Source organism: Topomyia yanbarensis, chromosome 3, assembly GCF_030247195.1.
Source record: "Topomyia yanbarensis strain Yona2022 chromosome 3, ASM3024719v1, whole genome shotgun sequence".
In the NCBI taxonomy this organism is placed as follows: domain Eukaryota; kingdom Metazoa; phylum Arthropoda; class Insecta; order Diptera; family Culicidae; genus Topomyia; species Topomyia yanbarensis.
Genome location: NC_080672.1, coordinates 207,522,826 through 207,548,477, shown reverse-complemented (window position 1 = coordinate 207,548,477; position 25,652 = coordinate 207,522,826). Strand labels below are relative to the sequence as shown.

At 37.2% G+C, this 25,652-nt stretch overlaps 1 protein-coding gene across 1 annotated transcript; it reads right to left on the bottom strand.

Annotated features, from left to right (window-relative positions):
• Positions 1–598: 598 nt before the first annotated feature.
• Positions 599–25,279, bottom strand: LOC131691217 (uncharacterized). The gene is made up of 2 exons (XM_058977447.1): positions 15,562–25,279; positions 599–14,991 (listed from the first exon to the last, which is right to left on the bottom strand). The coding sequence occupies exon 2, from the start codon at positions 8,104–8,106 to the stop codon at positions 7,120–7,122; it is 987 nt and encodes a 328-aa protein (XP_058833430.1). The 5' UTR covers positions 8,107–14,991; positions 15,562–25,279; the 3' UTR covers positions 599–7,119.
• Between the last annotated feature and the right edge of the window lie 373 nt (positions 25,280–25,652).

Below are 25,652 nucleotides of genomic sequence, written 5' to 3'. Positions count from 1 at the left end.
ACAGTGCTATAACTTTGCTTCTACTGTTTAGACCTCTTCAAAAATTTCAGATACTTTCTTAAGAATCTATACATTAAGATTAAAAAAATAAAAAAGCTCGACTTTTTGACCAATCTCATCATATATAAACCCTTAACGAAATAGTCCGAAGCCCAATAATAGGCTCATTACCCTACATGTAAATAAGCAAATCAATTGTAAAAAATCCTAAAAGTGCCAGGACACAACATGTGGCTTAATTAGATCAAAACGTAGTGTGCCTTGTCTGTTTTTCAAAAGGCGTGATATAATCGAGACAAAACCGTGATATAATCGAGGGTGATATAAACGAGTATTGATATAAATGCATAGTGATATAATCGAAACATTACTGTAATTGTATATTTTACGGAATTAAATACAATATGCGTGCACATATTTCCGATCAGATAGTGCAAAAATATTGCGATTTCGATCAATACAACAGAAGTTATTCGCATTTGAAAACTGGGAAAATATCTCAGCAGAAGCTTTGAAACGGGACCCCTATGTTGAAACGTTGCAGAAATGTAAACGGAAGCAAAACTTTGGTTGCATAATATACTGAAACCACTATCGGTATTAATAGAAGGAAAATATTTTATTTAATTATTTGCGTATCAACATTTTAATCAAAATAGTAACAAAGTGGTTCACATCTGTCGAAGAGTTTGCGTTCTAGTGTAAATGTTTGTTTTGTATTGCGTGTAAAAGTTACAGGTTTGAATGCAATAATTGATCGTTTCTAAGATATTTACTTCATTGAATTCTGTAACATGCTTTTTTGTTCCTTGGTCTAGTTGCATATAATGATGATTGCATATAATATTTAATGACTTCTTCATTCTGTAAACTGTTGAGCGGTGAAAAATTCTAATCTTTTGTAAGTATTAAAAATCTAGGGAATTCAGAGAAAAATGGATTTACCTATTATACGCTTGGACCTTTCTAAATTTAAGTGATTCAAGATAAATTGTGGTAACCATTAACTGTTTAAAACTTGATCACTAGTTTCTTATTAACAAGGACTGGAAATATTTATACTTAGAAAAATGCACTATTCACTTTATCACAATGCTTTAAAAAAAATTCGTTCAGTACAGTAGATACAGAACACTATATTAGGGTTGTCACTGGTGTTCCCATTGTTTTCACTTCGAAGCATGCTTTTTTTTGTTTTCGGTATATATCTGTCAAGGTACCGAGCGTCTCTCCAGTAAAAGACTTTGGTACACAAAAATCAGAGCTTGAATATTTTTCATTTCCGTCCTTTTTATTCTACTGTGATTTTTATGTAGTCAAGACCGAAAATGTCCAATACATAAAGTTTTCAGCAGAAGAAACGAGAGGTAGACAGAAAAATGATGTGAAATCTGCCACAAAACAAAGATCTATATGGTATGCTATTATAATTTTGAAGTATTGATATTTATGTGCGACGGATAATTTTATGTACTGCTACAAATTGCAAAAAATCATGTGTGAAATCAATAGATTCAATATAGCAAATGTAATCGGTGGACATCTTCGACTGTTATTGTTATAAAATGAAAGAGTTTGTATATATGTACCACACAAGGAAATGAAAAATTTTAAAAATTCAGTACAGGTTAGACAATCTGTGCTTTTTAATTAGTGAGAATACATAAGCCGAGAATTGTTTTGCTGGCAAAATGAAACTTAAATGATTAGTCGCTATGAAACGAAGATACAGGATTTTTTCTTGCGTTTTTTGGCCAATTTGACAGATATTATTTTTAAATTTTGAATATAGAGGTTTTAACCTTAGGGTTATTCGCCTCTTTCTGAGAAAAATCTCTAACTCTATGTGCGGGGTTGGATATTGAACCCATGTGAGCTGCGTACAAGGCAATTGATTTACCAACTACGCTATGCCCATCCGCTTAACAGGTATATACTAGAATCAAAACAATCCTAACAAATCCTAACACTGAAGCCTGCGAAAATCCTAATCTAGTGCTCTGTATCTACTTTTTGTTCAGATTCATACCTACAGTATATAAAAAAGTCTATGCACTACCATCAGTATTTGTGTTGTGTTGTGCTTTTAAAAAATCCTTCAAAAGAACATTTTTATTTGCATGTTATATTATTTATGTAATAGATCATCAAATTCGTTACAAAAATACTTGCCTTTTTCTTTTTGGGAGACTGTACTGTTGGAAATAGTAGTAGATAATCGAAAGGCGCAAACATAATTATTCACCCTACTGAACCTAGTTTCATTTTAGCCTATACAAAAAAAAAATACTCTCGTTCTATTCAATGTAAAAATTGGAATATAACAGATGTATCATTACTAGTATTGTAAAAGCACAAAAAAGTTCACAGATTTTTGGACAAAATTCCGAATAATGTTGAATTTTTTTGAATACTTGAAAATACATGATAGGGCATCATCATAACTAAAAACCTGTTTTAATCCACCTAGTGATGCAATTGTGCCATTCTCATTTCATGGCTGGTTGTGTTCAATGCAATGATGGAAATGTATATTACATATTCAGTACGATTACATACATACATACAATGGATCGACAGCCAAGATCTCGAGATACTATGTGTCGACACTGAAACATCGCTTGAAACCAGCGGCGGATAAAGGAGGAAAATTCGAGGGGTCCGGACCCTGCCGGAAATTTTCAACTTGTTAAGAAATTTTAAACTAGTTTTAATTTTAAAGTAGCAACTCCTCAAAAATAGGGATTTTTAGAGTAATTGCATAACCTTTCTATATGAGAAAGGCAAAAATATGCCAAAGTCCAAAAAGTCCATATTCGTCAAAAAAAAATTTCGAAATGGCATCAAATCTCAACGTTTTGTGTATTTTAAAGTCACTTGGCATCAAAAATGCAAATTCGATTTTGAAATTTTCCCTTACTCCCCCCTTTGAGAATTTTTCATTTCAGTTTATATGGGAATTCGCTGTGAGGACGCACTTATCAACCCGTAACTTCGGAACCAGAAGTGCAATCAAATCAAATCGGTCCAGTCATCTCTGAGAAACAGAGGTGATATTTTTTACCACATACACACACAAACACACACAGACATTTTTTGATCTCGACGAACTCAGTCGAATGGCATATGACACGCGGCCCTGTGGGCCGGGATTAGTTTGACGATTTTTAGAGCGATTGCATAACCTTTCTATATGAGAAAGACAAAAATATGCCAAAGTCCAAAAAAGTCAATTTTTGTCAAAAATTTTTTTTTCGAGATTTCATCAAATCTCAACGTTTTATGCATTTTAATGTCATTTGGCATCAAAAATGCAAATTCGATTTTGAAATTTTCCTTTACTCCCCCACGGTGTTCCTAAAACCGTTATTAACAAAAAAATGACCATAAATTTGTCAAACGGCATTCGAAAGATACAATATCCAAGCATCTTCTCAGTGAATTTCAAAATGATCCGTCGAGAGATTCGAGAGAAATTGCAATTTGAAGTTTTATGACACGTTTCATAAGGCACCATCAAACACCCACGGGTTTGGTCCTATCTCTATAAACAAAAAATATTTGTCTACTTTTTTAGGACAGGGCATTTGAAAGATATAGTAATCATGTATATCCCCTGCAAGTTTGAAAATATTTCATTGACGGAATCGAAATTTATAACGGTTCGGATGTGGTATGCGGTCATAGATGGGTTTTCTACTAGACTTCAAGCGTAAATCCATGTTTGTCCATTGACTATTTAGATCGTTTATAAGTGTCGCGGTTTTTAAAGGAAAACCTTACCATTTAATTACATAAATATAATGTTCAAAAAGTGTTATTTATATGGTGCACTGAAAAAATATGAAAATAGGGTTGCCTACCAAATGTTAAATATAATGCGTAAATTAAAAAAAAATGGATAAAAGTTGGATTGTTTATTTCAAAAGGTAATATCTCAATGGTTTGTTGTCCGATTCTATTTATTTTTTCATTATTGAACAAGTGGACGTTTCATCGTTAACTTTCATTAAGAAGAATATAAAATAGAAATCTACATCAATAAATAGACAATATAATTGATCTCAACTATATGTATTATCATTATTTAGTGAATATTTTTGTTTAAAAATAGCGGCCTATCCATTTTTATGTACTAGTTGATATAATTTAATGGAAAAGTGGAAAAATGGCCCATAAAATAGAAATACAAACGAATTATTGCTAATGCTCCGTTAATAACATATATAAGTTCTTCAATGAATGCATTGTGTAGGGAAAACTGAATTTTCCTTAAGGGGTTATATATGTTGTGCTGATTCAAAAAATTCGAGAAACAAATTTTCGACTGGATTTCAAGTTCATACTCAATAGCGTTTACTCAAATTCCTAACGCGGCTGAGAACTAAGCACTGAAATTTCAGCTCTTGATATCTTGCTACCTCTGAAGTACATGCGTGCATAGTTCAAACTTTACTTCGATATCGACTTTCTAAAAATGACTTCCCACTAGTATCTTTGATCTGAATTATTATCCCTAATCCTAATGCCAAAGAACAAATAAAAAACTCTCGAAACCCGTTAGGGATAATCATTATCATTACTGGAATTTTCTTTTTCACGAAACTTTTCGATAACCTTTCGTCACTTCTACTAAAAATTTTCAAATGCTTCATTATTTACATAATCTTATTAGGACCATATGAATGGGGTTTTTTCGGATATTCAGTCTATGGTAGCAGCAAAAACGATGAATCGTTTCAACTCCGACGTTTCGGTGGTTTATTCCACCTTTTTTCAAGGAATCTAACATTAATTTTATTTTTATATAATTTTCGGTTTTTGTTTCATTTTGCGTTAGGGAGTTTTTTCTGTGTGTTAGACTTACAGAGGCTATTTCGTTTTGCTTTTAAGTGTGTGTGTGTGTGTATCTCTAACATCAAATCGTCTAGGTAAAAATGTAATGGCGTCTGAAAAATGTGCAAGTGTGTCGATATTTTTGCGGTCGATTGTATTTTCTTTTTTTGCATCGAATTGTTAGTCTGCTGGTATACGGTTTAAAAAATTCCCTGTCTATCTGTTTGCCTAATCTCTTTCTGCTAGTTTGTATTTGTATTTCATTATACTTGCAGAGTAAGGGATCACCCTTATAAAATTTCTACAATCGGTTTACACGTTGCTCACACCACAAACTTTTTCATATTAAATAAAAAAAATATTTGTAAACTATAAACTAAAAACAGACATGTGAACCTTATTCCACTATTTGTCGCTCATTTCACTCGAGTTAGTTCCCTTCATTTAGCCAGGCCATACATTCACGACGGAATCTTGCTATTGAATTGAGAGATTTTACTCGGATTGGAAGCAGATTCCACTGGACGAACGAAAAAAGTGCCGTTGTAATGAGAAGAGTTATGAGGTATAAGAGCAAAGTGGCGGACTCTAGTGCTTCTAAAAGGTTGCAACTTGTCAAGGAGGTAGTTTGGACCATTGTGTATAATATTATATAAAGTGACATAGCATCGATATTGGAAAAAGCTATAAAAAGAACATCCCAACAGTTGCCGCTGTAAGTGGGTTACGCTAGCAAATCTAGATAGATTGTAAACCCATCGAACACAATGGTTCAATGATACTCTTAATCGATTATAAGAAGCAGCTGAAGCATTCAAAATCAATTTCAAACCATAAGAAAAATAGGGTAACAGAAGTGATTCAAACAGCTTAAGTTTCGTAGAAACATGAAGCATTCCCGCTGAAAGTCTCAAGTGTCGCAATCCTGCATAGATGCGCCCACACTGAACATTTATTTGAGAGTCCCATTCAAGGTTCGATTGGAATATCACAGCTAGATTGCGAGCTTTGGCAACGTATTCTATTTTTTCATTGTGGATAATTATATCTGGTAACACGGTACGAATCTGCCTTCTGGAAATACACATGACTTTAGTTTTCGACGAATTAATGGGAAGCAGATTACTCGAGAACCACTCCAAAATGTTTTTTAAATCCGAATTGATAAGTGTGGCTAAGTCCTCTAAGTTGGAATCAGTTGAGCAAATGTACAGTTGTACATCATCTGCGAACATATGAATTAAGCAGAATTTTAGAACTGAAGGCAAATCGTTTATGAACAACGCGAATAAGAGCGGTCCTAGAACGGATCCCTGAGGTATGCCTGATGAAATATTAATTGGACTTGATAGGCTTCCACCTATTTCTACTGCTTGTGTACGTGAATTCAAATATGACTTGATGAGAGAAACAGCATCACGACTGAAACCAAACTGATATGATAGTTTCCGAAGCAATTTGACGTGAGATACTCTATCAAAAGCTTTAGAGAAATCTATCAAAAGCAAAAAGGCAACACCTTTTTTGTCGATACACTGGTGTATATCATCATGTACTTTAAGAAGCGCCGAGGTGGTACTGTGTCCAGATCTGAAGCCAGACTGGTACGGACTGAGGAGATTAAACCGTTGAATATAGGCTTGCACTTGAGTTTCAAACTTGAAATGCTTTGGACAGTGAACATAAAATGCTGATTGGACGGAGATTATTCAAGCTAGATCCGGCAGGTGTTTTTCGTATCGGAATTATTTTAGCGGTCTTCCATGCTCGAGGAAATTTAGCAGTTGAAATGAATAAATTGAAAAGGTACGTTATTGGGGTGAGGATATACGGTAAAATGACCTTTATAAACCTTAGTGGGATATTATCCATACCGATGGCATTTGAAGTTATCGAAAAAATAGCATTAGAGACTTCCAGCTCATTGCACGGCGTGAATAGAAAACCATTAGAATTTGATGGTGGTATAGATTCAGGTTCAGGATCTTGTGTAAAGTTGTCACCAAAAAATACGTTAATTTCGTCTGCAGTGTTATCGAACTTTGCACAGTTCTTCGTGCCACCAGTAACGTTTAGATTTTTGAGTTTCATCCAAAGCTCTTTACTTGAATTAGATGATTCTAAGTTAGAGGTCATATAGTTCGATTTAGCTTTATTAACGAGTTGAGTTACTTTATTACGAAGTCTTTTGAACTGGACCCGGTCAACAATTCTTTTACTAGAAGTCCATAGGCGATATGCAGTATCTCTGGCAATCATTGCATTCAAGATTTCGTTATTGAATCATGGAGCATTGGATTTAGGTCGAAGAGCTCGCAATGGTACGAAGCTATCATAGAGCTGAACAATATGACTATTGAAGAAATCGAGAGCTAAATCAGAATCGGTTATACTATAAAGTAAAGACCAATTTATAACATTCAAGGCGTCTTGTAATGCCAGAAAATTGATTCGATTATAGTCTCTATACATGTTAGAACGGTTGTTACTGTTGCGAGTTATATTGAGAGATGCAAAAATCATATCATGATGGGAGAAACCAGGGGCTGACACTTGGTTAAAATTGAGAACAAAGTTTATGTCATTTGTTATCAATAGGTCTAATAATGAACTTCCACCGGGATAAAAGTGGGTAGGTTCATTGTTAATGCAAAATAAGCCAAAATTATCTAGAACTTCACAGAGACGAGCAGTTTTGGTGCTAACTTTTTTCAAATTTGTCTTAAAATCACCTGTCACAACAATCTTTTCATAATCAAGTGACAATTCGGAGAGTTTCTGATCAAGGATATTAGAGCAATCGATCTCTGGAGGAGAATAGACTACACCTAGAAGAAATTTATCGTTATTCACACGAACTTCAATAAATAAATATTCAGTTCGGTCACCATCACCCTGACCCGCATGATTTCCAGAACCAGCAATTACTTTGCAATCCAGAACAAACCTATGATAAATGCAGATTCCTTCACCGCGACCGGTAGTACGATCGTTTCTTAGAATGCAGTAACCATCAACGGCAACTGTTGCATCGCTTATGTTTTCGTTTAACCATGATTCCGTTATGCATACTATGTCAACTTTACTGTTCGTGAAACAAATTTTGAATTCATCGAGCTTGCTTAAACGTCGAGCACACAGACTTTGTGCATTTATATGACACAGATTAATACAATCATCACGTAAAGCAACATTCATAACCACACGTGGAATATTAACAACACTTCTTTGCGCACGTGCATTATCATTAAAATGATTAACCAACATCATCGAATGGTAGAAACAAGATCAATCGTAAATATATAAGCCGGCCGAGCTGAAAGGAGAACAGGAGAGAAGAGAACGCTAAATCTATGAATAGGGTAACATGTATATCACTAACATTTGAAATCATCATTATTCTAATTTTTCTACCTAGAATGTGGCTTTTGGATCGCAAATTCAATTGAAAATTATAGCTAAAGCACAACGATATCGGTGATATTGATTGGTGAAAGCAGCAACAACAGCAACAGCAACAACAGCAACAGCAACAACAGCGACCACAGCAACGTCCTAATGGATCGTAGAGCACTTTCTGCGTAACATCGTTTTAACTTTCAGGAAGGAAGATAACATGGGATGAAGTAGGGATGGAATGATGGAAATATTGTTGGTAGGAAAATAAGAAATTTCAAGGAAGGGTTTATTTTCGGCCACCAAAATTTGCTAACTGGTCCAAATCGAAGATAGGTTGAGCCGGAATGTCTTCGAGCGGTTTCACGTAGATAGTTCCGTCCTTGGAAAACACGTTCTGAAGATGACCACTACGCTTCAATTTCAGTGCAGCTCCCTTGATGTTTCGTGCAGCTTCGGTAAGATTTTCATTAAAATAAATGCGCTTATCAACACCAAAGCCAAGATGAAGCAAGCTCAATTTCTTCGTAGCGAAATAACGATGAAAGAATTCATCTTTCGCCGCTTTGAACGCAAATTGAAATAGGATTGGCGGTGTTGCACCGGCGGCAATAGGAACTCGAGCCAGACGTTTAGTATAAACCCAAGAGTTGTACATATTTTTTGTAGGAAATCATCTGTTTTTTCCGTAGGGCTATAGGGTACACCTGTGAGAATGAGATCATTCGATTTCAGCAGTTTACCAGCCGTATCTCTATGCCGGCGCACTTCCTCTGTTGTTTTCACGTGAGATTCACTCAATCCGCTGAAATCCCGAGCGTAGTCGATCTTGTTGATTCACCTCCTGACGCAGGGTTGATATTTCACTGACGAGAGCCGCATTACTGCAATCGATCTTCCTCTCAATCTTCGCATTTCCATCATCAATCATCTGCGTGATACGAATTAACAGCTGATCAAAACTTTCAACATCGTCGTCGGTTCGGTCCAAATCCTCTCGTGATCGTTTTTTGTTTTGATTTTCGCCACTGGTGGATCCCACTGGCACAGCAAGCATTTGTTTATCCTTACTATCTTTACCCATTTTTGTCAGAGCAGCACGAGTGAGAGCTCTGTTGGTGTTCATTCAAGTGAGTGATTAAGATGGTTTGTTACACAATGGTGGAATGATGAACTCAGCACAGCGTCAATACCGAAGACAAAATCAGTAAAACAAAACGATAATTTCACATCACCGGTGGTAGGATGGAATAATCAACTATGTTCCGTAAATAGGTGCTCGAGCGAGAAAACACTATGTCGTTAACTATCGTAGCATGGGTGCACTTTACATGGTTAAAAATCCAATCGAATTGCGACCACGAACAACTCACTTGCTACTGTTGACCATCACACACTCACTTGAAACACAAACACCAATGTGACATAGTTTTGTCACATTGGTGTTTGTGTTTCAAGTTTTTATAGCATTTTTCTTGTCTATCGGGATTGTGTTTGTTGATTTGAGTTTTTTAATGTGTGAATAATTCCTGCGTATATAGTACTTAGTCCCTGTGTGTCGGTTCGTTTGTTTATGCTATTTTCGGTGAAAATAATGTGGCAAACTTCAAGATATGCTAGTGACTGTTTTCTGTTGTGGCTGTCTACAATCTTGCTTCGTTTTAAATCGAACCTGTGATCAAACGCAATGCTGTGGTCCATAAGTGCTGTCCTTTGTCTTGATGTTATCGGATCGGTGTTGCTGGTGCCTTGAGAAAGAAGTTTGTCCCACGCATTGTAGAGTTTTTTTGTATCCGTTGATTCTTGTTTTTAACCTATTTGTTGTCATTCCTAAGTAGCATGCGTTGCAATTGAAACTGGGTATGCTATAGATGACGTTGTATTGGTTTTCCTCGGAGATGGTTGTAGGGATTGAGACAGAGCGCGACAGAAAATATATAAATGATACATAAATAAAATGAAAGCAGAGATTGAGAGGGAGAGAATGAGAGATCGAAAATAAAGTTTAAACTGAATGAGTGGAGAGAATAGGTCGGACACAGATAGAATGAAGCGAGGTGAATAAAGCTCGTCAGTTGTGTGATTGACTTTGAACGAGTAAGTTCAGCATCTGGGACGTCCCGACACGACAATGGCGCAGATCGGTAAATAAGTAAGTATGTGAAAGGAAAATTTCCCTCGAGAGGATACCTGAAATACAATCCTCTGAGAGGGCATTGTGAGTATTGCCCCCGAGAGGGTATTGCAATTGTTATCCCCCTGAGAGGGAAATTGAAGCATGGCCCCTGAGAGGGTACTGAAGTACTGCCCCCAAGAGAGCATGCACTTTGAACGAGTAAGTTCAGCATCTGGGACGTCCGGACACGACAATGGCGCAGTTCGGTAAATAAGTAAGTATGTGAAAGGAAAATTTCCCTCGAGAAGGTACCTGAAATACAATCCTCTGAGAGGGCATTGTGAGTATTGCCCCCGAGAGGGTATTGCAATTGTTATCCCCCTGAGAGGGAAATTGAAGCATTGCCCCTGAGAGGGTACTGAAGTACTGTCCCCGAGAGGGCATGTCTACGAGCAAGGGCATGCCTACGAGAGGGCATTTGGAATATGACTACGTACTGCCCCCGGGAGGGCATTCCTACGAGTAAGTCTTCTGAGAGAGAATTCGAAATATGACTATGTATTGCCCCAGAGAGGATCATGAAATATAAAACGAAAGCATGAATTTATAGTTCAGTCTGCATTTGCTATGGATGTTTTCTTGTTCCTTGTTGGTGGTCGGCATGGTTTCCATTAGATTATTGTTTTCACGAGGTTTGCTAAAGATGAAGGAAATTAATACTGATTTCGTTTTTAAATCAGAGTTGCTCTAGGTTCGCTCGGAGCTGTCACTTTTGTATGGAAACTATAAACATTAGAGCGAACCTAGGGCGACTCGATTCTAAAACCGAAAACAGCATAAGTATTTTTTATCTCCTTTTTGTTCCGCACAAGCACTTGAGCTACCACAACTCCATCTGAACAAGCGGTGTCGGTTTTGGTGAGCGAGGAGGACATAAATTTAACCCGTGTTGGCTCACCGTATCGCTAGAATGAATTTTGCTCGCCTTTTCGTACAGGAAAGTTTGCATTGTGTCAACTGTATCACACAGTGTGGGAAAAAAACGAATATTTCGTTTTGCGATGTGTGTTTGTTTGGTTGCCAGATTGGTTTCTGTTTATCTCTTGTTATGTTGGCATGGCTTTTTTTCACTCATGGCATGATAAAGAGAGAAAATGAACCTCGCTATCACCGTTGAACACGAGATTATCGGTTTTAAGAGCGAAAAAAATTAAATATGGAAATTGCGTTGCCTCTCAGTATCCCGAAATAGACCATTCTCGTCCGACCTAACCCCCTTTTCTCTTATTTTTATTCAAAAGACTACACATTTTTAAGAATATTATCGTTGAAATGAGACTATTTGGAGCTATCGTGATTTTTTAATGGATTTTTTAAATTTGAAAAATGCAAGAATGTTGAGTATTTTTTTTACCTTTGCAAGAATGGTGGGACTCAAAATGTGTGTTTGGGCAACACTGTTTTGTATATTTTTGCTTGAGTTCCTGGCAACGCGTCAAATGAAGGTGTGAGTGGCTAGGATTAGGTTTTACATCAACCGACATAACCCCACAAAATGAGCTGGATGAACTTCGTTTGACAACTCTTTGTGGTTTGTTTACATGGGAGTTACGTGAGTTCGAATGTGACAGATGAGCACCCGTTGCACTCGAACTCACGCAACTGACAAAGTAAACAAACCACCGAGAATTGTCAAACATGAACTTCATTCATCATGAGTTCATTCGTGTCGTCATCTTGTAGAACTTAATAGGATCCGCCAGCTGGCTTCTTCTTATATTTTGCTAATCCCTGCTGAAAACGACATACCCCCACTCGACCAAATGTTGCCAAAATATTTGTTTTGTTACAGTCGTGTCCAAAACTTAAATTGTTCTGATTAAAATATTCTATATTATGTATCAATTTCACGTTCCGGGAAAAATCAATTATTTAGTCTTTATATCCGCATTTAAATGATCACTACGGGTCTTCCATCGACATACAGCAAAGCAAAATAATATATATTTGTTGTTGGCCATTACGAAAAATATTTCCATTCTCTTCATTTTTGTAAGTTGCTTTCTGAGTCGAGCAACCTCATTCACAAGATCAATCTTCTCTGTTCGCATTTGGTTTAAATATTCTAAAACTACTTTTTTGCAAGGCTTAATTTTTGTGTAGTTTGTATAGGTGTTTAGGTTTGTTCCAGTACTTCGTGTGATTTTTTCGGAGAAAATAGCAGTAGAAAATAACACGCTCCTATTTACACCGATGATTGATGCAGTTGAAAACTGTAAAATTCAACTGTATCGATAATACTAAAAGAAGAACAACAAGCGATTTCCAGGATAACTTTCTCACTGTTTGCCCAAAGTATTGCGAATCTTTTCTTAAATCCACATTGCGACTTTTCAGCCATGCGCCACCGGGCCGTGCGTTGAATTACGCGCCCATCTAGTTTGCATCAGTGCGAGTGAGAAAGCATTTTGACGTTTGTTTTTGTTTCGACCGCAGTCGTGTGTATCCCATATAGCAACAACTCGACGAAATGCTATATTATCTCGCGATAGACAATACTCCCAATTTACTCGGCGCTGGAACAAAGCCAATTTTTACATGAAGTTGAAATAATTTTCATATTTCGGCTAAATAGTCAGTTACTCGGTTAGACTTCGAAAAGAGACATTTCCGCATTAATCCGCACACCGCGCTACCGGATCTCTCGGAAACCTGTAGAACTTCAGTTCTGGATAATATGTTTGAATTCGTCTGCCAGAAAATGCCTTGCACTTCATAATTACAGACGGACGTTATGGAAAGAAAGCGGAATCTCAAGAAAACAAAAAAAAAAACAAAACGGTAAACAAACGTCGTTTTACGTTTTATATCACAATACGACAACACTTCCAAGCAGCCCTTTAGTAGTTTTAGTTTCCAAGTCGAACGTTTGCCAATGTCACTTTTGTCCAATCACGAGCTGGTTCAGAATTGGTTCAAAAACAGGGGACAGACCTGGCGGATCCTACCCTAGGTGAGTGGCGGTACAAAGTTCATTGGTTATGTAAACAAACTAAAGTGAACCTCTCGGTGGAGAACATTGCATGATAATGTTTAACCTCACTTTTTTGACAGTTCAGAGAGATTGTTTACATGGTCTTGGAATTTTTGTTAATTCGATCATAGTATGAGAAACTTGGTTTGGTTCGCTGCCAAATGTTAACACTTTCCAAACAAGGTCGCTCAGCTGTAATTTTTTATTTGAAGTCGGCATCATACATTGTTTCGATAAATTTAACATTTTTACTTTTCTTGTACATGATTCATTGAAGAAGTAAGGAATTTTTAGCCAAGCATTTGAAAAAGGCCTACTGCCAAATGCAAACAAATCGAATTTTCATGTTCTCTATTAAAATCCTGGGACAAAACCTGTGGATAGATGTTTTCTTTTTCTTTTTTTCTGTTTATTTGATCTCTTGTCTTGCATAGCCACTCTTTCTTCCTCACATATTTTAAATGGACTGGCTACATTTGACTAGCGTTACCAAATGGACTGAGAGCAAATTAAGGACAAATTTTATGCCAGTTATGTCACTTGAGCCAGAATTCTGTCTCATTTTCCAACAGTTGAATTGGAACGTTGAATCTCAATCGAGACAAATTAGAATGGTGTAGTACCAATCTTGAACGAAGATACCACTTTGGCCAAACCTCATATTGAGCTATCCAACTAATTTTGGTTATTTCTGAGTAAAACAAATTTTGGTTGCCATGAGTCGTAGAGAGTATGCATTAACAAAAAAAATCGCTGAAAGGAATTGAAATTAATTCTCTTGGAATAAAGTTGATCTGAATAATTTAATTCAGGGTGATTCGTCATGATATTTTTTTATTGTTGTGAAAAAATTGAAAAATGGAGTAAATCGCGAATTGTTTATTTGTCAATCGAAAGAACATTTTTTGCCAGTAATTGTTTGAAAACAATTTCTTTTAAATGTTGACCATGTTGGCGCTTTAGGTAGTCCATTCAACTGGTCCAATTTTTGATGACGGATTCGAGCATTTCAAGTGGTATCTGGCTAATTACTCGAGTAATATTGATTTCCAATGCTTGGGGATGTCACCGCCGCTATGTTTTCTTCACTGCGTGCTGGATGTGGTCGATTTGTTCGCTACCGAAACGAAAAGCCCATAATACACCCATGCTCATGGGGTTTGGCATGGGTGTTTGAAATGGGTTCAACCCATGAAAATACCATCACCATGGTCCGGTAGATCCCATATAAAATACCATAGGTTGGTGTATTTATTGGTTATTGAGACCATTTTATGGTGTCTTGATGGTTGTGAATTTTGGCACGGACCATGTTTAAGGTCTTTTCAAGGGGCTATGTGGTATTTGAACCCATGAGTATTTGCTCGGGTAATCATCCAATAACGAGAACTACAACGCTTACTTTTTGGTTGTATGGCGAATAGTTGAATCAGTTGGCCGATTATGTCGACCATATTATGGTCGGAGTGTATTAAACTTATTTCCCACAGATTTTCGTAATATAGTTGAATAATTTGAAGATGGTGAGCCAGTGTAAGTCGTTCCATTATGAAATGGCAAACAATACTAAACTACAATAGCATAACAGTTTGCAGTTAGTACCCGTTACCTACGGCTGGATGTTGTTGGCTCGAATCAAAACTTGTCGAAAGTAAACAAAGTTCATTTCATATCGTCAACCTGGCGCCCAGGTGGTGAAATCAACGGGGTGCTGGAGCGTTGCCAAAAAAATTTTATTTCCAGATTAAATTTTACTTTAAACTTCCCAGTTTAACTCAGCCGAAATGCTGGCTGGATCTAATTCGTATTCCGGCTCCGGTGACACAACCGATTCAAGTTAGAATGTTTAAGGGGTACCATTCCGATGCGGCTTAGCCGCATAACCGAGGCCCGGGCGAGGTGGCCACCGACCCGCCGTCGGAACAAGCGAACCTGTGATCCACTCGTTTGCCCGGCTTACTCAAACATAGGGGCTATCCCTAGTTTAAGTCCGACTGAGCGGCAGCGAAGTCGGACAGCACGCGCAAAAGCGATGTGGCGTAGCCACATTGGGTGCTGGACACAAAATAAAATTGGCAACGCTAGCAAAAGGTAAACACAAATGAACACTCCGGATGAACCTATCGTCAATTGACATTTCGACGAGTTTTGATTCGAGCCAATAATATGGGCCCGTTACCTACTAGAAAATGCCCTGTTAAAAACTTCATGTTGAACCACCCTGTATATGCCAAGGTTTGAGACTAAAATTAAGGACATTTGAAGTAAAATAAGGACGCTTTCCAAAAACCTCGAAAATAAGGACATGTCCTTTAAAATAAGGACGGTTAATAACCCAACATTTGACGGTTCCCTTTGGCTGCATTTGACAGCTCCCCCTGGCTGCAATTGACATTAGGTTTTTTCCGTATCCACACGTCACCTTCCAGTTAAAAACTATCTATCTGGCCCTGTGTATAAACATAACGCAACAATGGATTATGAAGAATTTTGATAATGATTTTATAACAAATTATCAAAGGGCTCGGCTGATATAAAAGTCCTAACTAGCAATACGCTTATTATAAAATGATAATAAAGGATTATTGTAACTGATTCCAAAAGGATTATAAAGGCAGTGAAATACGTACTCAATGAATTAAGGGGAGTGTCTGATGTAAACAATATACACAAATAAATAGAATTATAATGAATTCGACCAAAACTTCTTTTGCCTTTTTCTCAAGGTTTACGTTTGGCAGTTAGACCCTTTTCAAATGTTTCAAATGTTTGGGTTGAATTTAGCCAGTAGCAGACGGCTTCGGTTCAGCAATACGCTCCGGTATCGGAAGAAGCTAACACTCTTGCAGGACGAAGGTTTCAATGAGGGGCTCAGGCATAAGTAGCAGAGTCCTTGCACTTACTGCTTGTCGAGTGACCAATTCCGACGAAACCACTGCCGCTCTCGCCAAGTTTGATCACCGTCATAAGTGTGACGTCAGCGGTATAGTGCCAGGAATAGTCGAGAAGAGTGCCAGGACTGACTTGCCGAGAGCTACAAGATTAAATAGCAGGGCGTTTTTTAAAGTGACCGTAGTATAACGTAGAAACTTTAGGCAGATGATTTATTTAGCAGAATAAGATACCAAAATTATCCAAAACAAGAGCTGGCTGCTGAAGTGAATCCACACACATTATCACCTACAGAGGCAAGCAATATTGGAACGCAGCGAAATTCCTCACAATGAATTGATCTCGTTAGATGAAATTCCAGGAAGTACAATTTTCATAGCATAATTTTATCGACCGAAATTGTAGTCCTCAGTCGAGAGAGAGGCTGATAGAGTAGCAGAAGCTAAGAATTTTCTTTCGAAAGCTAGCAGCGGTTTCGCGTATCCTGCGCTAAGTAGAGAGCGTTAAGACAGATCTCTGAAGCATGTCAAGTGCTATCAGATGAGAAAAAACGTCGCATCTATGACCAGTACGACAAGGACTGTCTGCTGACCAACGGTTCCGTTCCGTACCACCATAACACACGGCACCGGCGACACATATATTCACAACATACTAATTACTTATCCTTCCGAAAAAGTAAATAAATTGACTATGAAAATTATCATTCGCTGCCTAGTTATTTCGTGCCAATTCGAACAAGACAGCAGTTGCAGATAGCTTTATTGCGGTGCCAAAATGATGGCAACTCGGGATATAATATAAATTTACATATAATTTCTCCTCCCTGATATTCTTCCAGAATGTATAATGCTTTGCATTATTATCACTCCTATCAAATCCTTCTTACTCCTTATTGTCAGTGCCGAGCACTATTTTGCATTTGCCGGCTAAATCAACGACAATGCGATAATCTACGAAACTTTTCCTGTAATGGAACTTGAACACGAATAATAAATAATTGTTCCATTCGAAAGTGATAACCTTGTTGTCCTCATGTTTGCAGCTATCATACGCTGGTAGGCATTCTGACCCATGGAAACGTTCTTCGAAATGGGTATTGAACGATCAAAATCATTTCAACAACTTATCATTGACCGAATTCGTTACCTATAAAGTTCAAGTAAACTTCACCACCTAAAAATGAGTAATCAATCGGATCATCTTGTTAGGACTTAACCCACGAGCAAACAAACAAATGTGTACAAATCCTTATCCATCATCCAGAAAGCAATCGTTTTATAGCCCAATGCTCGATCTTACGATTCAGCATATACCACCCTCTTGAGTTGATATTCTTTCAAAGAGCATCGAAAGTATTCAAGTAATGTAAATTTTAAAGTACATGTAGACAAGTCTTAGGTAAACAAGCACACCGAACTGTCAGAAAAGTGAGGTTATACATTTTCATACAATGGGCCCATATTATTGGCTCGAATCAAAACTCGTCGAAATGTCAATTGACGATAGGTTCATCCGGAGTGTTCATTTGTGTTTACATTTTGTTAGCGTTGCCAATTTTATTTTGTGTCCAGCACCCAATGTGGCTACGCCACATCGATTTTGCGCGTGCTGTCCGACTTCGCTACCGCTCAGTCGGACTTAAACTAGGGATAGCCCCTATGTTTGAGTAAGCCGGGCAAACGAGTGGATCACAGGTTCGCTTGCTTCCGACGGCGGGTCGGTGGCCACCTCGCCCGGGCCTCGGTTATGCGGGTAAGCCGCATCGAAATGGTACCCCTTAAACATTCTAACTTGAATCGGTTGTGTCACCGGAGCCGGAATACGAATTAGATCCAGCCAGCATTCCGGCTTAGTTAAACTGGGAAGTTTAGTAAAATTTAATCTGGAAATAAAATTTTTTTGGCATCGCTCAAGCACCCCGTTGATTTCACCACCTGGGCGCCAGGTTGACGATATGAAATGAACTTTGTTTACTTTCGACAAGTTTTGATTCGAGCCAACAACATCCAGCCCATACAATGCTCTATGTTTTTGACAGGTATATGAATGAATCATTTCAGCATCAGTGATGCCAGGTCTATTTAAACAATAGCCTGCAGTAAAAATATAAAAGTCTGCAGATTGCTACAAAAATCTTCAATAAATTTGACGTAGAAATGTAGTATGTATATAATTTAAATGATCAAAAATGTTGAAGGCTGGTGTATAAATTGGCTGGCATAGGCTTTGTTCTGCTAAATATTTGTAATCTGCAAAAGATCTGCAGTAAAAATGCAAAATCTGCAGATTTACTAATTTATATGCAGATCTGGAATCCTTTTAGTATTCCCCACAGGAAATTCATCCAAATGGTGTAAAAATACGGGGAAACAAGGCAAGATAGGTATTCAGAATATGGGGTTAAATGAGCAGCTTGCACTATTTTTGATTTTTTCAATAGTTACAGGTACCAAATCATCGCGGCAATAGGCAGTAACGAATCGGGGATAAAAAATGAAGCATCCTATCATATATAAATTTTTGACGAGAAAGGTCTATTGCTCTCCGGGCAAGCATGTTGGAATGTTTTCGATTTTTTATCTTATTTAAGGCGGCGCACGGAAGAAGGAAAGAAAATGTAATCCCTATCGCCATTTTATTTTGCGAAAGTCTTGCTGGGGTTGGGTTTCCGAAACTTTCGTCAACGGATGGATTGAATACGCGGGTGTAGTGTTCTCAGAACGAAAGAAATGGAAGACGGTATTTGTGAAAAAACGAGTTGGAGTTCGAGTTATCTCTCGGAGGCAGGCACGTTGGCACTGTTTCTGTTTTTTTTCACACGTGGTGCGCGGAAGAAGAAAAAAAATTAACACGATATCGCCATTTCGTTTTGCAAAGGTGCTTGCTTGGGCTTCGACACCGATTAATTGAACACTCGGCATGTCGCGTTCTCAGAGATGATGGATCTCGAGATGCATCCATGCAGTATAGCGATATTTCATTCGCGTTGCCTCTCCAGGCAGACATACTGGCATTGTTTATGTTTCCTTTACACATGGTCGTTGGTACGTGTAACATTTTGTGGCACATGACCGGGCGAATAAAGTGAGAAAATATGAAATCGCTATCGCTTTCTCGTTTCACCAGAGTGCATAAGATGTTGGCTCCAGTTTTGTCATAGGTACAGAATTATCTATGAAGGTACAAATTTGTCTACATATTCATAGATTTGTTTATATTTTGTTGTTACAGATTCTGTTAAGTAGAAATGAAAGATTTTTAAAGTAAAGCACTGATGCCTACCCCACATATGTTTGGCATGCTAAAATCGTTTGTATGACACTATGAGTAGCAGTGTAAATTAATAGCTTACTTATACTTGGTTGTACCGATCTCGAGCTAAGGTGTCCAATTGATGAATTTTGTAAATTAAGTATGTGTTTGAGCGTATCAAAGAACTAAATTGAACTCACAATTCCGTTCGCATGTACAAAATTAGAATAGAGGTAAAGGAGGATGTAGGGATTGAGACAGAGCCCGACAGAAAATATATAAATGATACATAAATAAAATGAAAGCAGAGATTGAGAGGGAGAGAATGAGAGATCGAAAATAAAGTTGAAACTGAATGAGTGGAGAGAATAGGTCGGAGACAGATATAATGAAGCGAGGTGAATGAAGCTCGTCAGTTGCAGCGATGCCAACCTTCCAGTTTAAACTGGATTCTTCCAGTTTTATTACAACATCCAGTCCAACAGACAATCGGAAAAATCTTCCAGTTTTTTAAAATTTGAGCCAGTTTTATCCAGTTTTTTTTTAAATAATCATTTATTTAGTTTCTTTTTCTCACAAATTGTAACTTGATTCATAGAATTTTCAAGCAAGCTGTAGGATGATGCCTAGTGCCCCAGAATAAGATTTTGATCCACCGTAACCTGAACCTTTTTATACCACGTGTGAGTAAAACGGTTCGCAAATGTACATTTTGATTTGATTTCAAATGAATTTTACTCAAACATAAAGGTGGCAGTACATTGTGTCAAAGATTTTGATGAAGATTTGTTGAATTCTCAGCTAGTTGCTATAGTGGTATCTAAAGCAAGGTTTGAGCGCATCCTCATGTTTAGCAAATGTTCTTAAATTAAGGATTTTGTTGATGTGTAGATTTAAACCTTCAAAACAGTAAATTTAGACTAACTATTAGAATAACAATCAAATTCTACCGTTTTAATATTTTTTTAACAATATGAAAAAAACGTTGACTTAAATATTACTAGAGTAAAGTAGGTTTTTTCAAGCATCCAGTGTTTTTTTTCAAGAAATGTTCCAGTTTTTTTTGAAAAAAATGTTGGCAACGCTGGTCAGTTGTGTGATTGACTTTGAACGAGTAAGTTCAGCATTTGGGACATCCGGACACGACAATGGTGTCATTGATTTTGGAGAATGAAAGTCCCACTGTATTGATGTTGTATGTTGCTAGTCGTATGTTCGGGTATTCTTCTTTCAGGTTTTTATCGGTTTTGCTGGTCAGCTGTGGTATGTATGCACAGGGCCGGCGGAAAGCGTGGGTAGTATGGGTAGTACTACCCATACCGAAAATAACCGAGTGGGTAATTACCCACTCGAAATTTTGAACCATTTTAAAAAATTAGACGCTCAACGCATGTATCTCGCACTACACACATTTGAAAACATCGATGTACCATTTGCATAAACGAACGTCATTTAATGTGAATGTAATGTAAGCGTGTGCATTGCGAAAAGGGAAAAATCGTTACTAATGGACCCCTTACCCTATGTTTTCTACCCACTCGGGCGTAAAGTTTTTCGCCGCCCCTGTGTATGCAAAAGAACGGTAGGTATGCTGCGGAATATCGGATGCTTGGTTTGCTGGTGTAACGCTGTGTTCATCCTTGTGATTTATGAGTCTGCGGCGTAGACTCTTAGGGTAGTCGCTAAGGCTTAGTTGTTGTTCAATTATTGCAGCTTTTTGTGATGTGTTTAAGTTGGTCGATAAACGGTTTACACGGCTAACATAGCTTTTAGCCATATTTAACTTTTGATGTTGTGGATGATTAGAATGATAATTTAGAAACCTACCGCTGGGTTTCATGTACTATTCCATTTTTATTTGTTGATCTTGGAAGTTATGCAATTTTTCGGTGAGCAGTTCCAGCAATTCCAGGTTCGATTCCTATTAAAAAGACCCCAATCCATATTACAGTACACCCCTTCAAACTATGTTTATGAATATGGTTGAACTCAGAACTCTGGAATGAGTTTCTATTGGAATGTTTTAGGCAAGTATTTGATATTGATGTTATTAGACAACATTGAGCTCAAGACCAATAGATCAGTTACAGATCAGGATCGCACTCCCACATTTTTTTCAAAGGTCCCCATGATGTTTCAAACAATGGGTTATCAATCTACTGATCAGATAATTATCATTGTAATATTGAATTAAATCAGTCTGCATCAATAAATTTTTAACTTCAATCCAATTATTTTTTTGTGTGAAGGGGGGGTGTTGTTTAATCCTCAAAGCATCCTCTTGGCTACACCACTGCTTGGAGTTATTCATTTCGCTTTTCATTTTCCGAGATATGTTTCAGATCGATCCGATGGTTACAAGTCAGAAGGTTCGCGTAAATGAAATTTTTTGCACCGATAAGTGATCAAGTTCCATTTAGACAACTTGGAATTGTTCGGTGGTTATTCTAGCGGTTGTAGATAGAAAAATGAAATACGAAATTCGATTTATCGAAATAATATTGGGCTCATTCAAATGGATTATAACTATATTGAACAATAAATAAATAATCCACAAGCCATAACTTTTAAAGTATTCGCAATATGTATTTGATGTCTTCAGTAAAGTTATTCGCAAAAGTAAGAGCTACAAATTTTCTGAAGGCATTATTTCAATACAATCTCTTCCAAGAAAATTCACGAAAATATCTTACTCTTACTCACACAATACCAAAAGAAAGGGCATATTGTATGCTTTAAATTCTCCAAAGATACTATTGACCTAAAATTATCCGTTTTGGCACTAATAATACATTGAATGTTTTTGGTCTTATTTCTGGCTATGTGATATGATAAAAATCTTTTGTCCGCATTTAATGTTAAATATCTCTTTTGATAATAGTCCGATTTCAACAATCTATATATTCGAAAGGTATTCGTAAAAGCTTCCTAAAAATATATAAATTGTTTGGTTATGTCGGCAATTTCGGCAGCAAATTAAAAAAAAAACGCGATTTTTGCACCCTCAAACATTCATTGAATGCTTCGTCGGAACAGGAAATATCTCTGGTCGAGTCTGTTTTAACCAACGTAGTGTTTCAAATTAACGATAAAGTGAACGTGAATGGAAGACTGCTCGACTTAGCGTTTGTTAGCGATAATAGTTGTGTGGAATTGTTGGAGCCACCGTTACCACTGCTTAAAATCGACCATGTACATGTTCGCGGAAAATCTGAAATTCTTTCGTGTAGGGGAACTGTGGGTAAGGCGGACAGGTTGGGTAAGACGGACACATGGTTATTTTAGGCATATAACATGTAAAGTTAAATTGAATTATATGAGTACTCTCTCTTCATTGATATCCTTGAATTATGAAGCACTCAGTAGGCCTTGAATATTGTTAAAAGCGAAAAATGTAAGTAAACATTGATAATCAGTAGTGCATCTTCGTGCGGATGTAATTTTTACGTCTCTGATTTTAAAGTTTGTCGAGGAAAAAATCAACTTTTTAGCGGATTTTTTCTTTTATTTCTATAATGTATCTCTTAAATGACATCTTCAAGGAAAATAACAGGTAAGTTCTTATACGAGTAAATAAGTGCAAGCGTTTAAAAAATATGTGTACTGGTGGGGCAAGACGGCCAGTCTTGATTAATTCTATTGATTCATCCTTATATGAATGTCTCGCGTGTAGAAACGAAATTCTAGCAGTCAAACGTGGAGAACCATCCAGTTAGCTGAAGTCTCACATGTAGTAGACCGCAAGATGTACGTTAATGTGACCGAGGCTGAATACGGAATTCATAGGACCTGGAAAAGGTAGAATACTTTGTGCAGGTCCCATATTCTGGCTATGTGTAATCGAAGAACTGATGTTACCAATTGCGTATTTAATATGTAACTTTCCAGTTTTGTATAAATGATTTGTCTGATCATTGGAAGTGATTGTATAGCTCTCTTTATGACAACGGAAAAAACGATATTAGAAAATATATCATTTGCATCAACTTTAATTTGAACCCCAAAACGTTATTTTTCACCTCGAATTGAACATATATATTAAGAAGAACCACAAACTATCCAAAACATCCGTTAGAAACAGTAAATTTTAATATTTTGTATTGTGATCATCCTTTCGGCGACATGTCCGTCTTACCCCCACCATATGTCCGTTTCACCCGCAGTCTGGAAAAAGTTCAGATATTTCTTTGTTTTCTATTTCTTTCAAAAAAGATGCTTGTTGATTTTTGTAACATAATCCCTCTGGGCACTCGAAATCCAACATATGGAGCTACAACATAGTGTACTTCATGTTGACAAAAACATGATTTTACTATGTTTTATTTGAGTATAACCTTAACATGTCCGTCTTACCCCCAATTCCCCTAATTGCTTCGGCAGTCGATTGCTGTGCCATCCAAGCCGATATCGATTCGCTGCTAAATTGGTGCACACTAAATGGGATGGAAGTAAACGTACAAAAGTGTAATGTGATCTCGTTCTGTCGTAACAGGCACTTAACAACGTTTGATTATAGAATGTCAACAAGCATTATCAACCGTGTAAACACAGTTACGGATCTAGGCATTCTTCTCGATAGCAAATTGAGTTTCGCGCAGCACATTACAATGTCAACAACCAAAGCATATGCCGTATTGGGGTTCATCAAAAGAAACACGCAACAATTCAACGATGTATACTGCCTAAAATCGCTCTTCTGCGCACTTGTACGTAGCATTCTCGAGTACGGTGTACTTGTGAGGGCACCCTATCATGCTGTACAAATCAACCGCGTCGAACGAATTCAGCGTCACTTTGTTCGTTACGCTCTGCGGTTACTACCTTGGACTGATCCTATTCGTCTACCGCCCTATGAACATCGATGCAATCTTCTACGTTTGCCGACTCTTGCAAGTCGGAGGATAATGCTTCGTGTTTGATCTTCTGTGAAACAATATAGACAGCCCGGAGTTGCTGAACCAGCTCCGATTCAACGTACCGCCTAGACCCACCAGACGAACTGGTTTCTTTCGGTTACCGATGTATCGTACTCTTTTTTCTCAAAACAATGCGTTCAATGTATGCTGTCGTAATTTTAATAATGTAGCTGACAAATATGATTTTAGCATTACTAAGACTACCTTTAAACATATAATTAATATTAATTAAGGAACTCTATAATATTATTAATATTAATTAAGGAACTCGAAGACCAGTAAATAAATAAATAAAAACCAAACATTCATATCTTGCAAACTAAACTAAAGAATCAAAAATTATTTAATAGCGTTCTGTCTGGGCTATAGGCTTTTCATTTAAAATTGGTTTGGATAAGATCGGTTCAGCCATTGCTGAGAAACACGAGTGAGTTTGTCCGTTACATACACACACATACACAGACACACACGGACATTGTCCCAAATCGTCGAGCTGAGTCGATTGGTCTATAAGACTCGGCCCTCCGGGCCTCGGAAACAATCTTGAAAGTTTGAGCGAATTCTATACATTTCTTTTCTAAAAAATGTAAAAACGTGAAAATTTTCAACACGACACAAGTTATTCCCTTTTTTCTATTGACGCGCAAAGAGCATCGCGCATATCGTGTTTGAGTAGATACAGAACACTAGATTAGGATTGTCGCTGGCATCAGTGGTAGGAACATCATTGTTTTGATTCCGGGATATACCTGTCAAATAGGCCAAATAAAAAAAAGCAAAAAAAGAATCCTCTATCGTCGTTTCATAGCGACGAATCATTTTTGTTCCTTTTAGCCACCAACACAATGGCCATTATTGGCTGATGTATTCTCACTAATTAGAATGCACAAATTATCTAAACCTGTACTGAATTTTGATGAATTTTCATTTCCTTGTGCGGTATATACAAACTCTTTCATTTCATAACAATAACAGTCGAAAATTTACACCGAGAAAATTCGTTATATTGAATATATTGATTTCAAACATAGTTTTTTGCAATTTGTAGTAGAACATAAAAATTATCTGTCACGCATAGATACCATGTGAAAATTAATAAAATTAAAATAGTATGGCACATAGAAATTTGTTCCATAACAGATATCACATCATTTTTCTGTTTGCCTATTGTTTATTCTGCTGTAAATTTTATGCATTGGACATTTTC